We start from the raw sequence: 13763 nt of genomic DNA on the forward strand, positions 1-13763 counted from the left end.
CCCTCCGCCCCCGGACCTTGCGGTCCCTTCCAGGGCTGGAAACGGTCCCCCCAGCCCCAAAACCACGCGGGGGTGGCACCAACCGCGGCCCACGGCCCGCCGGCACAGCCCCTCTGAGAGGGGGCAGCCACGACGTTTGCACACTGGGAGGAGGTTACTGGACGCACTGGAGAGGGTGGTTAGATGCTGAAGTGATGTCTATTAGTTATAGCTCGTTACAGTTATCATTTATGCATCTTACTATAAATGCAAAAGGTGACGTTACTGTTAATTCAGCATTTCTCACACACGGGATGACAGAGCACATGATTTGGCATAGTAAGTTTTCGGCTAGCTATAAATGGAATTGCACAATAGTTAAACCTGATTAAGTACATAATAGGCTCAGCAAAGGATTAGTTTTCTCTTTACGTTTTATACATACGTATATATACACACACACATAGACGCAGAGGCATCTTTATCGTTAGCTGCATTTTAGTCTTGCCAAGAGACAACCGGCTACTGCAGAACGACTGAAGTGGTACCCTTAAGAGGAAACTATTCTTGGTGCGCTTGGCTGGAAAAAATAAAGTCCTTTTTGGCATGATTCTTGGGGATAAATTGCACACACAAGCATCGTTAAGCAGCTAGAGGGATGGGGGGGGTCAAGAGGTTGGCGACTTGCAAAGCTCTCGCGGGCAAGGCTGCGGGGAAGACTACAGCTAGGCTGCAGCACACTGAGCTAGTAACCTGCAGGGCCAGCACCCGCCTGCTGCACGCGGGAGACTTGTGCGGCAGCAGTAGTTTGAGCAAAGGGGCCAGATCAGCTTCTACTGGGGCTGCTTTTCCACGAGTGGGAGAAAAATCTGACCGCTCTATTTAAAGTGCAATTAGAGCATGAAAAACATCTCTGAAAAAGGAGCTTCTCGTACTCCTGCCCTGCAAGGACCATCACCATCTCCACTTATGGATCAAAGTCTTTTCCAGGATCTGCTGGACACCTTTGCCCTTCCCTGCATCTCCCACCGCAAGACGAAGCTGTGTGAGCCCAGCTGCCTCCTGCTCATGTGCAAGATAGTTCCCTGGAGCCCGACATGCCCTAACTGGGCAGCGTTTCAGGGCCGGAGGAGCAGGGACTTCTGGGTCACTACACCCGCTACGTGCAAGGGAGCCTAGCGGAGTTACAAGGCCAAGCTCCGCTGCCCTTTTTAGAAGTCGCAAGAGAGAAGGAATTATTGCCACCATCCGCTTTTAGCCTGGAGGTTTCCTAAGGGCCCTCAATTACTGCATGCCTCGAAAGGTAACGGGGCCAAGTCTTATTCACCCTGTTTAGTCAGTCAATGAGACTGGTTTTATGTGCTTGCATGTGGGGTGGCAGGATTGGACCTGGAGCATCACCCAAGAATAGGTCCTCTGGGAAACACTCTGCCAGTCATAGTCACTTCTCTAAACAGAATCCTTTAAAAAAACAGACTCAGGATGCAGAATTTCAAATGGGCCAGTTTTACCGGGAAAACTGTCCTCACTCCCAACATACACACGCACACAGGGTGCACTGTGGCTCTTGTTCACAATCACACACTGATACTGGTTGTTCATGTCAAAAGTGTGAACTACTCACGACACCACGTACTGAGAGAAGTTGTAGATCCTGAGCCAGGGTGTAGATTAGGAATCTCTCAGCTTCCAGCATATGAACAGCAGGATCGAGTTACCTTATTTATTTACTTTTAAACACTAAATCAGCCAGCCACCTGCTAGTTAAAAAGCAGAAGAAAAGGAGAATTCCCAGGACTGTTTGCCCCGGGTAGAAGTAGTGGCAAAAGGCTGGACACTACCGACTGAAAGAGGAGAGAAAAAAAATCTGTAGTTCAGCTCTTATCCCAAAAAGGGAGACAGGTGCTGGTTGCTATTTTTATCTTCCCTTTTTTTTTTTTTTTTGGGGGGGGGGGGAGGGTGGTTTGGCTGATGTACTTCTAACATACACCTATCACCACAGTAATCTTAAAAAAAAACCCATCACCATCCACTATTTCACAGGGAAAAGAAAATGCACGAATGTACACCTACTACCACGCACAACAAGAGTCCTGCAGGTCAACTCATGGCCTCTTCAAAACGAAGAAGTAAGATAGAGAAAAAAAGAGCTCAAGACAATGGGAAAAAAAAAGTCATTACAGAGAACAAAGGAAAAGAAAGATCCGCTATGGTACAGTCCGCCTTTCCGAAACAGTCGCAGGAAACTCGGCTCAGCCGTCTTCCTCCTCCTCCTCCTCCTCCCTTCCCCCCCGATCTGGCGCCCAAGGACAAGGTCCGGCTGCTCACATCTCGTTGGAATAGGTGTAGTTGGGGGTGGCCGAGTACTGCGTCTCGTGCTGCATCATGGCCCCCTGCGCGGCCCCCGCCGCCGCGCTCTGCGCTGCCTGCTGCACGTGGGGGTTCTTCCAGGCGCCCGTGGTCCACTCCTCCTGGGCCTTGCTGAAGCTCCCGCCGCTCCCCCGGTAAAATTTATGCACCTGGAGAAGACAGCAGGTCAGAAAAGGAGAAAACCTGCCTGGGAAGGCAGCGCGATCCCACCCTTCTCCTCTTCCCCTCGCACCTGACGCTGGAGGTGCTGAGCGCCTCCAGCTCCCGCGGACCTCCAGGGTAGCGGCCAGGGCTCCCTCAAGCTGCACGGCACCCTAAAAACGTGCGTGCCTGTCCCCACAAAACAGGCTGTGTCAACACAGAGGGAGTCCCACGGGCTCGTGCCCCGGAGGGCGAGCGCAGCTCTGTCCCTGCCTTTTCCATCTTTGCTCCCAAAACTCAGCTCCCTTCGCCGAGGGAACGACCTCCAGGCAGCGGCTACAGCCAGGGAGCCCGGGCTCGGCTCTGCTCCCCAACCGCCTTCACCCCAGGGCTTGCACATGCTTAAGCACAAAGACTGGTGCCCCATTCTAGATCTTAGACTTTGAGCTGGACAAAGCCACTCCTGGCCAGCTCAAAATGTAGCGGGAGCAGTGGAAACAGCAAACTGTGAGTTTAACTGGGCAGGGGAAGGACGCGGTACCCCCCGGGCGTCTGGCCTACGGACAGCGTAGCTGTTCTTCCCTCTGCCACTCATCCCTCCTCCCCGCCAAGCAGCAGTCGTACCATCGTGAGAGCGATGAAGGAGAAGACTGCCATCCCTGTGAACAAGACGGTGGGGATGAGCATCACCACGGCCGACCCCACGTTGGTCCCAAAGAAGGAAATTGCTGCAATCCAGCCACTGCAAGGAGATCAGGCAACCGTTGAAGCAGCCTGCAACCGTCCCCGCTGGCCCTGCGCGTTGCAGCCTGCCAACATCTCTCTCCTTCAACCCTCCCAGCTCCTCAAACAGTCTTTCCCAGGCGGGAAGCCACTGAAGCACCGATGATCAAACAGCAAGAGGCAGCTTGCTCCCATTGCTTTTCTCCACATTGCTGGGCTTCCCCCACAACGCGCAAATGCCTCCCTTCTGTGCTCCCAGCGCTACGCCAAGGAGGCCCCCAGCGGGCCATGCAACCGTGATGCTGGCATCTCCTCCACACGCCTGTTGAGCACTGCCCTGACAGTAACCACAGCAACAGTGACCATCTTGGCACCCGACACGAGAGCGGCTCCTTCCTTACCAGACACCCCAGCCTGGGATTCCCACTGCCTGGATAATGCTGATCACCAGCTGGGCCATGAAGGTGAAGAAGAAAGCCATGAAGCTGAAGGAGCTGTCTGTCCTGCAAGAGAGGGCTCAGTCATCTCCTAGGTCTCCATCCCTGCTGCACTCCTCGGGAAGGCAGATGCTCTTGTCGCTATGGGCTCCCACCTCAGACCCTTTTATTACAGAAGGGGCTGTGGTTTTTTTCCCCTCCCCGGGCCAAGGTTTAGTGACTGAGAAGAAGGGTGTGATAGGTCAGTGAGAATAGTAGCTTCCTGCTGACAGCAGGCACAGAGCAAAACCGAGGACAAAGGAGAAAATGTGAGAGGCTCAAGGTGGTGAAAGGGCAGCTGGGAAACCCATTAGGCATCTGCTCTCCCAGGGACATAGCTTCGCAGTCACGTCCCCCTGCTCAGGCAGGCTGCTGTAGGCCAGCAGAGCCATGGCAAGCGTCTCTGTGAGCATCTGAGCTGCCTCCAACAGCTTACATCTAAAACCCCCTTTAAGGTGGGCCTCCCACTGCTGTTTCTTTGAGGCCAAGTCAAGCCATCTCAGATGCACCAAGCCAGAGCGCTCAACCAGACCCTTCCCACGGCTCGGCCAGCGCAGCGAGACAGCCAAGGGATCTGCGTTCAAACACGAGCGGCAAACCCCAGGACTCTCGGCTGACGTGGTCCTACCATCACTCTCATTCTTCCCATAGGGGGAAAGAATACGCCCCCAGTTTTGCAGATTTGGCAAAACTCAGACCAAGGGCAGACAAAGAGCACTTCCCGCTCGCTCCGCAAGCCTGCGACGGAGCAGGGACTTGAACCCATCTTGTGCAATGAGCTTAGCGTCCTGCTCAGGGTTGGCAGAGGGGGCCATGCCTTCCTCCCGGGAGGGTTACTGCACGGAGGGCCATGGGCAGACCAGCTTATATCATGCAGCAGTGCCGAGTGATTGATTTCAGCAGCATGTTTAGTCAATACAAATACCCCAGAGACTTCTAGAGCTGGACGGCTCTCCTCCCCTTGCCTGTCGCTGCACCCAGCGCCCAGCCGCAGAGCGCACAACGCACACCCGTAGGCCTCCCTGGACTCCCAGCTCTGTGGTGCTGAGCCGAGCTGCACGTAGGGGCAGGCAATTGTCTTTACAGTGACTGGCTGGGCTTTTGGCCCTCTGGAAATCCTGAGCACCCTTACTTTGAAGGTTAGAAAGTAAAGCTAGAAGGCTGGACAGAAAGAACAGAAAATCCCCCAATGTCCAGGCAATGCCCCAAGCTAAGCACCAACTGGCAGGAAAAAAGGCTGTGAAAAGTTGGGCTCAGCTGTGACCACTTACTTGAAAGCTTTGTAAATAGGTCTAAACCAGCAGACATAGGAGCAGGGCGTAAAGAGAATGAGCCAGAGAATTGCCAGTCCAAAATTAACAGCTCCGCCGCCTCCAATGAGCCATGCGAGGCAGCCAACGAGATTCACCGCCAAGGTGATGCTGTTCACTGCAAACACACACACACACACACAGAGGGAGCAGAGTAGCACAAGGAAGTAAGTGTGATGAGAGAGACCCTGCAGCAGCTCCGACCCCCGGGATCCAGGGACGTCCATGCGGGTCTAACCTAAAGCGGGGTGTCGTCAGCAGCGCGCTCTCCGAGCCAGATTTCCCCTCCCTCGGGCAGTGGGGCCAAGCTAGCGAGTAAGATGACAGCAGTTAAGCAGTTCACTTGTGGCTGCTTGGCACATTTCTCCCCTCTAAGGGGCAGGGGCACGAGGCCCCGCAGGTCCAGTTTGCGGAGCACGTGTGAAGCTTTTTCACTTGCCTCCAGCTACGGCTTTGCTGAAAGCACACGTGCAAAAGTTCCCTTCCGGGGCGAGCTAACCCCATCCGAGCGTTTTTGAGAGCTGAAGTCAAACTCTCAGACGCTGCCGCGCCGGTTCGGCGGGGTGGTCTGCTCATTTCTCCCACCTCTGCTCGGGGTTCGGCAACACAAGGGCTATTGCTGTGAAACGTAGCTTGGCAGACACAGGACAAAGCAGAGAAGACTCATCTGCATTCTGACGCCTCCGATTTCTAAGAATGATTCATTATTCTGATGAGAATCAAAACCCTCCCACCACCGCCCGTAAGAGAGCGGCCAGCTGCAGCTCTCCACCGCACAAGAAAGGGAGCTCAGTTGGGGAAGCTGATGGGCGCTCGCTGCTTCATAAAGCCCCTAATGATACCAAGAGGACCTTTCAGGCCGTCTGCATTTGTCTGGCTGGGTGACTCTTTGTGGGGGAGTCGAGGAGAAAATAATCCAGAAAGGAGCTCCAGAGACAGAGCTCGCTGGAAGAGCAGCCCAAGGCAATTTAGGAACCAACAGACACGCAGCCAGCACAGAGGGCTGGTGCTCGTGCTGTTGGAGAGCCTAGTGCCGGGACTGCGCTCTGCAAAACCGAGCGTAGCAAGAACAGCCAGAGCAGGTAGGGAGGGATTTAGTGCCCCAGATAAAAATGTTGTGCTTCTCTGAGGCTTGGGGAAGTTGTTTTCCCACCTAGAGGAAAGCTATAGGAACCTTCCTGACATGCCGAGGGGAGTTATCCTAGGGTCACCTTCCTGCTGGGACGCAGCCCCCAAGAGCTGAAGCGCGGTACCCCCCTGGGGACAGCGGCACGGTGCCGAGCGTTATCGCAAGCACAAGCGCCCTATCGCTCCGGCGCCAGCTCGCCTCGGCTCCTCGAAACCTGCACCCAGAGCGCGAGCCGCTCCCAGGGAGGGTGGCCGCTTCCAAAGTTCAGGGGAACCGCCCGGTGAAGGAACTAGGTTTTGCTGAACACGGATGGTGCCAGCTTGCCCTGCCCACGCTCCAGCGGGCGCCGTGCTGGTGGAGAGCGAGTCTCTCTCGCCTCTGTCCCCTCGCAGGGCTCACAGCCGCTATCTGCGCGCAGACAGCGCGAGCAGCCCCGTCCCTGCTTGTACGGCAGGGAATTCAGGAGCCGAGCCGTGGGAAGAGTCCTCCTGCCTCGCTCGGGTCTGCTCCGTAGCGAGCGGGCAGCAACTCCTGTCCTTGAGCTGCCCCGGCCACGCAAAAGCCCCTGATTCAGCCCCAGGGAGGGCAACTAGCCAAGAGGTGGTCTGAGGGCAGCCCTGCCTGCTCCCTCCCGCTGCCCCCCAGCACGCTTTCACTGGCGCCCAGAGGGAATTGCACCAAGCTCAGTTTTAGCCTCCATTCAAGCCCCTGCTTCCCTGCTGAGCCAGCCAGCAATTAGCGTCATCTTCAGTAACGTTTTCCCATACGCGCTGCCACGTTCGGCTCTTGGCAGCAGACAGGGTGCACGTCTGAAAGCGGCATGGTAGGCCTGGCTCCGGGGAAGGGTTAAAAGCTAAACGTACCCACCACGGACTCAAGCTCTTCTCACCCGAGCGTCTCGAGGCAGGAGCCGGCTGCGGGATTTCCTAAACAAGCGGATCTCATCAGAAAAAAAAAAATCGCCCCGCGGCACGGCGCGGCTCGTGCCAAGCCACGTGCGTCCCCTTGCCCCGCTCCCCTCCTTAGCGCAAAGGGGTGGCGAGCCCGGGGCAGGCTGGGGCCAGGGACATCCCTTCCCAGCGCTGGAGCCCCTCGGGCAGCCATCCGTCCCTCTAGCTGTGCTACCTGCCCTGGCGGGGGGGGGGGAAACCGGGAAGGGAGAGAGATCCCGGCTGGCGTAAGGAGTTAGAAACCGCGACGGCTCGCTCAGCGCGGAGCGCAGCACACCACGCAGGAGCACAGGAGAGGAACAGGCAAGACGCGGCGCTGGGAAAAGCCACGAGCTGCCGTACCTCGGGGAGCCGGCACGCTGCCTGAGCGAGGCCGCTCGCCGCCCCCGCGGACCCCTGCCAGGAACCCAGCCCACGTATACGGCTTTGGGCTGCGTTCAGCTTAGGGTCAGGGACTACTACAGAGCCCCGGTGCTCAACAGCTCTCGGGAGCTAACTTAGGGGTCCCGACCAGCTTGGGGCGACGGGAAAGGCCCTTCCTTAGCCAAGGGGCAGAAGGAAACCAGAGGCGGCTCTGGCTCTTCCCTGGGTGATGAGGCTGGTAGCGGAGCAGGACAGAGAGGCAAGTAAATCTTTCAGCAAGAGGAAAGACGGTTGCTGGGGCCGTTCCCCCTTGGAGCGGGCTGCGGTGGGAAGCCGTGGTCATGGGTGGGCACAGCACAGAAGTTCAGGCCCGAGGGAGCTGGGCAGCCAGATCCACGCATCCGGCCATAAACCCACTCTTACGGGTGGGATTTGGAGTAGGATACTGCAGCCCCCATCCCCTCCCTAAGACATTTCTGAAAGGCTTCGAACCAGAGCGAGAGGCACGGAGGGGCAAAGGGGCTGAGCGACGCTTCTCCCCTGCTCTTGCGTGAGCTGGTGATTTCCAGAGAAGCAGCCGCCTTCAGGCAGGTGGACACAACCCGTCCGAGCCCTCCCGCCAGCACGGCCGGGCCCACCGACTCACGCATCCAGAGGTAGTAAAGCCGCTTGGCCATGGTACGGTGCTGCGGTGGGATTTCCGCGTCAAAGTCCTGGTAGAAACATGGCTTCAGAGGGATGAACCTCGGGAGGGGAGGGAAGTTGTTCACTTTTTCTGCAACAAAGTTTCATCAGTGCTGATTACTGCAGGGAAGGGAAGACAAATCCCGCGTCTGTCTGGTTAACTTTATTTAACCCCCAGAACTGACTAGTTTCAAACAGAAAATAAAGATTTCCCCCTCTGTCACCAGCAGCCCACCCACAGCTTTAGAGCAACGCAACTTCTGCCCGCGTGGCTGGACGGATCCTGCCCGGCCAAGCTTGGACATCTGCAATCCCACCGAGGACTAACAGGGTTGCAAAGGCCAAAGCATTACGGTGAACGGAGCCCCAGGCCCTTTCATAGGCAAGACACGGGAAGAGCCGAGCCGGAGACCTCTGTACCTGCCATGCCGGCACGCTCTCAGCCTCTCTGTCCCACAGAAAAGGTAGGGAAACAATTCAGATCTCTGCCAAAGCTGGAGGAAAACAAGAGAAAAAGCGTGATGTGAAGGAAGCAGATAGAGAGAACGACCTGAAGTAGAGCAACCGTCGGAGGTGGCTGTGCGCCTGGGAAAGGTGTTACCAGAAAGGAAAACAGTCTTCCTCCCGGATACTGGGAGGCAGAAGTGCCTGCCCACTGCCACAGCCCCCAACTCATATTTAGGCAATTCCCATCGCAGTCGGGCACTGTCCAGCCGGCAGCGTTGATCTTCCTAGACCCAGGAAGGAGCCAACTTCTCCCCCACGCCAGCAAAGCGCCAGCTCCGTGCGCCGGAGCAAGCGGCGCACAGCAAATCCCAGCTACCTTCGCTCCCTTTGCGAGATCTCCCCGAGAAGACAACCTTCACCTTCCTCCACTGCTCCAAAATAACTCAAGGTCAGCGCTATAATAAGGCGGTTTGCTTTATTTAAGCAGACACTCTCTTCTGTAGTATTTACACATACAGGCTTACCATCGACGCCTGGCTTCCTACAGGATAAACCCAGGCTACTAAGGCCCAAAGCTTACGCGCCAATTAAAGCGCTGGCTGGAGCTGGAAGATTAAAAAGAAGATTCAGCAATGTGGGGCAGGGCACAGGCTTAGCTTCACACTCCTCCTCGAGTGACCTACATCCACCCCCCATCTCACCCAAGGGGAGACGGCCGGTCAGGGGACGGGGAAGGGACCCCGCTGCGCCCCGCAGCGAGCAGGCACGACGCCCGGTGCACCCACGAGCGACAAAAACCAGCAGACAAAACCCAGTGTTGACATCACCGCCCAAACCAGGAGCTTTCGCAACTGCTCTGGGAGGCAACCCCTGCAAGCCTGGCTTCCCGGAGCCGGGCGGCCCCGCGCAGCTGGGGCTCGCTGGCGCTAACTGCCTCCGGCACAGCCCCGAGCCGTGAGCAAGGCAATATCGCACCCTCTGCAAGCCCAAGCCAAAAACCAGCCTGGAAGGGAAAAGGGAAATCAGCCAAAAATTCATCACTGGTGATTGTCACTAACGAGTCAGCCTAACGGTTACTCATGTAATTTGGCACCTGGTGCCATTTCCAGAGGTGCTAACGTTGGTCCCGTCTTGCAGGGGGAAGGCAGGCGCCCCGGGACGGTTTGCTGGACAGTGTTTCATGCTCCAAAGGCTCAAGCTCTGGGTGAGATCTCTGAACCGTGCTACGCTTAGCCCTGTCCCAGCAGCAAAACGGGCATGCAGCGTCACTTAAAAACAAAAATTAAGGACCGAGGTTTTAAGTGTCAGAGCGAAGGTAACACCCTCTGTCCCCATGCTGCCTAGCGACCCGCGGGGCTCCATCGGGTGCTGCCCCTGGGTTTTGCGCTCAGCTAACTCCCTCGGACAGCGCGAACACGCTGGCGAGACGAGGTCCCGCCAGTCGGCGCGTTTGGCTCTCCAGAAGAGAGGAGACGGTTCGGAGGACGCAGAGCCCAGGTGCCTGCGCCAAGGCCGCGGGAGCCCGGTACGCCCCAGCACCGGCCCCGAGCTGAGCACCCGGCCACCGGCACGGGGACCCTCAGCTCCCCTCCGGAGGGGCTTAAGGCCACGCGCCTTCGCGGGGAGCCTGGCTCCGCAGGCAGGCAGCAGCCCTTCCTCCCCGGGGACCGACCGCCGCTGGGCTCCCCTCTCCGCCCCGGGATCGCACCTTCGCGGGCAGCTCGCAGGGCTGGCCACATCCTCCACCGCGCTCGTTCCTCCCAAAGGCAAAGCGGACGGACGAGTCTACCCGTCCGGCGAGCAGACGCATCCTCCAACCCCACGGAGGGCAGGACAGCGTCCATCTCCAGGCGCATCCCAGCTCCTCTTTCTGCTCCAGCTCTATCAGAGCAGGGCTTAGCGGGCGGCGCGTCAGCTGCGCCTGCCTTTCACTGGCAGCGCTTGAAGGGCCGGGTGTCGGTTCAATTTATATTATTAAAAAGGAAAAAACCCAGCGCCGGAGACACCGGCTAGGCAAAGAAATCCCCCCTCCCCGCGTGTCATCTCTCCACATGCGACGGCAGCCCACGTTTGATTCCTTCTCCTCTTGCAGCCCGGGCTATAAATAAGAGCCGTCTGTACGGCTGACGTTTCTCCGGCACGACTGAAGTCACCAGCTCGCCGAGCTGCGACGCTGCGCCTGCCACGCGCGGCGAGGAGCAAGGGGCCAGCCGCTCACCTAGACCCATGGCACCGACGTGAGCCGCCAGCCTTGACACTGCAAAAGCCTGCGCGCTGTGCGAGACCAGACGCCGGGAAAACCGCGCACGCTGCCTTCCCCCCGCCGTGCCGGGGCGGCAGCCCCGCTCCGCGCTGCGGGGCCGTCGCGGGGGTACGAGCCCGGAGGCAGGGGCGCTCCCGGGGCGGGAAAGCATCGCACCGCCTGCAACCTCGGTGAGGAATTCATTTTATCATGGTTTCATATCCCCGGGGGCCAGAACGCAGCCCCAGGCTCGGGGTAGGAGCTCTAGAGAGCGGCTTGTGCCGAGCTCAGGAGCAGCCACCGGTCGCGCACAGAGCGCGGAGGGGGGATGCGCACGCAGGACGCGAGCTGGCAGCGTCCCCGGGTCACGCTCCCGTCACGCACTGCCCCAGCGCCGCACGCAGGCAGCCCCTCCAGGAAGGCCCTTGGGCTGCACGGGTGGGCGCCCACCCCCCTGGGGTGCGCTGGGCTGCGCACCCACCCGCAGCCCCGGAGAGGGGGATCCTGCAGGAAGGCGCTGCCCTTGCACCCACGGGGGCTCGCCAGGAGCGCACCCCCTCCTTGCACACGCGCAACCCCCCTGCAGGGCAAGCGGACACCCCTCTCCTTGCACACGTGCAACCTGCCACAAAAGGGGTGCAGACCCCTCCCCGCACAACAGAGGGTGGAGCCCCCTCTCCTTGCACTGGGCCATGCTCCCCCCGCTCAAGGGGGGGGGGGTGCAGCCCCCTCTCCTTGCACTGGGCCATGCTCCCCCCGCTCAAGGGGGGGGGTGCAGCCCCCTCTCCTTGCACTGGGCCATGCTCCCCCCGCTCAAGGGGGGGGGTGCAGCCCCCTCTCCTTGCACTGGGCCATGCTCCCCCCGCTCAAGGGGGGGGGTGCAGCCCCCTCTCCTTGCACTGGGCCATGCTCCCCCCGCTCAAGGGGGGGGGTGCAGCCCCCTCTCCTTGCACTGGGCCATGCTCCCCCCGCTCAAGGGGGGGGTGCAGCCCCCTCTCCTTGCACTGGGCCATGCTCCCCCCGCTCAAGGGGGGGGGTGCAGCCCCCTCTCCTTGCACTGGGCCATGCTCCCCCCGCTCAAGGGGGGGGGTGCAGCCCCCTCTCCTTGCACTGGGCCATGCTCCCCCCGCTCAAGGGGGGGGGTGCAGCCCCCTCTCCTTGCACTGGGCCATGCTCCCCCCGCTCAAGGGGGGGGGGTGCAGCCCCCTCTCCTTGCACTGGGCCATGCTCCCCCCGCTCAAGGGGGGGGGTGCAGCCCCCTCTCCTTGCACTGGGCCATGCTCCCCCCGCTCAAGGGGGGGGGTGCAGCCCCCTCTCCTTGCACTGGGCCATGCTCCCCCCGCTCAAGGGGGGGGGTGCAGCCCCCTCTCCTTGCACTGGGCCATGCTCCCCCCGCTCAAGGGGGGGGGTGCAGCCCCCTCTCCTTGCACTGGGCCATGCTCCCCCCGCTCAAGGGGGGGGGGTGCAGCCCCCTCTCCTTGCACTGGGCCATGCTCCCCCCGCTCAAGGGGGGGGGTGCAGCCCCCTCTCCTTGCACTGGGCCATGCTCCCCCCGCTCAAGGGGGTGGGGTGCAGCCCCCTCTCCTTGCACTGGGCCATGCCCCCCCGCGCAAAGGCGGGGGGTGCAGCCCCCTCCTTGCACACGCACTCCCCCCAGCAGCACCCCCGTTGCACGCACACCTCGGGGGGGGGCGGACGATCCCCCCCCCCCGCACGCGCCCCGCGCCGGGACTCACCGTGCGGAGGGCGGCGGGCCCGGGGGCCCCGCAGCGCCTCGGCTCGGCTCGGCTCGGCTCGGCTCGGCGCTGCTCGGGGCCCGGCGGCTGCTCGCGCCCTGCCGCCGCCGCCACCCGCTGCGCCTGCCGCAGCGGCCGCGCTCTCGCGAGACTGCGCCGCCGGCCCCGCTATGGGCGGCCCCGAGCTCTCGCGAGAGCCGCCGCCGCCGAGCGGCGCTGTCCAGGGTCCTGCTGCCGCCGGCGGGGCGGGGCCTCGGGGCGGGGGCGGGGCTCCATGCCAGGCACGGGAGACCCTCTATGGGGTGCGGTGGGGTGAGATCCGTATGGGTCGGGGAGACCCTCTATGGTGCACGGGAGATCCTATATGGAGCAGTGGCATGTAAAGCTCCATATGGGTCAGGGAGACCCTCTGTGGGGCACAGGAGATTCTCCATGGGTCAAGGAGACCATCTATGGGGCACGGGAGATTCTCTAAGAGGCAGAGAGACCCTCTATGGGGCACGGGAGATTCTCCATGGGGCAGGGGTTTGGCAGGCTGCATATGGGTCAGGGAAGACTCTCCATGGGGCACATGGGGCTCTTTCTGGGGCAGGGGTACAGCAGGCTCCATATGGGTCACGGGAACTCTCCGTGGGTCGGCTCCAGGAGGGCAGCGCCCGGCTGGGGCAGGGTGCCCCGCAGGCAGCCTGGGTCGGGGCAGCTGCCTGCACGCAGCTGGTGATCGGGAGATCGCTGGCCCCGCCGGCAGGACCGGATTTAGGGGGTCCCTCTGTGCACGGTCATATCGCCCTGCCATCAGCTCCATACAACACCTGCCTCCCCCTCCCTGTGGATTTATGCCATGTTTTGTGACTATGACTATTTTTTAAACCACCTTTAAGCCTGCAAGCAAGCACAGAGGAGCTGCTCAGGCAGCCGGCGGTACGGCATGTGCGTTCCCGGGCGGCTCTGCAGCGTGCTTCCCTGGGAAAGGTGCAGCACCTCGCACCTCCGCGGCTCGCCGCGCTCCCACGCGGAAACCACCGGCCCTGCCTGCCCGGTGCACAGGGGCAACGCAAAGGGCAGAAACGGGCATCATCTGGGAGGACGGCACTCCCGGCCGAGAGGCCGCCACAGGAGTTTGTGTTTGCAGGACGTGGGCTGCTTTTATCTCGTGCAAGCAAGGTCAAGGAAGCCAGTATTTTAATGAGAAAACAGCCTAAGGAAAGCCAGG

At 60.3% G+C, this 13763-nt stretch overlaps 1 protein-coding gene across 1 annotated transcript; it reads right to left on the reverse strand.

The window, feature by feature from the left end:
* Positions 1-179: 179 nt before the first annotated feature.
* On the reverse strand, positions 180-12679 carry SCAMP5 (secretory carrier membrane protein 5). Its single transcript, XM_068958628.1, has 7 exons — positions 12551-12679; positions 8546-8619; positions 8088-8216; positions 4961-5117; positions 3615-3716; positions 3115-3232; positions 180-2498 (listed from the first exon to the last, which is right to left on the reverse strand). The coding sequence occupies exons 2-7, from the start codon at positions 8550-8552 to the stop codon at positions 2304-2306; spliced, it is 708 nt and encodes a 235-aa protein (XP_068814729.1). The 5' UTR covers positions 8553-8619; positions 12551-12679; the 3' UTR covers positions 180-2303.
* Between the last annotated feature and the right edge of the window lie 1084 nt (positions 12680-13763).

This window comes from Struthio camelus, chromosome 12 (assembly GCF_040807025.1).
Source record: "Struthio camelus isolate bStrCam1 chromosome 12, bStrCam1.hap1, whole genome shotgun sequence".
NCBI lineage: Eukaryota > Metazoa > Chordata > Aves > Struthioniformes > Struthionidae > Struthio > Struthio camelus.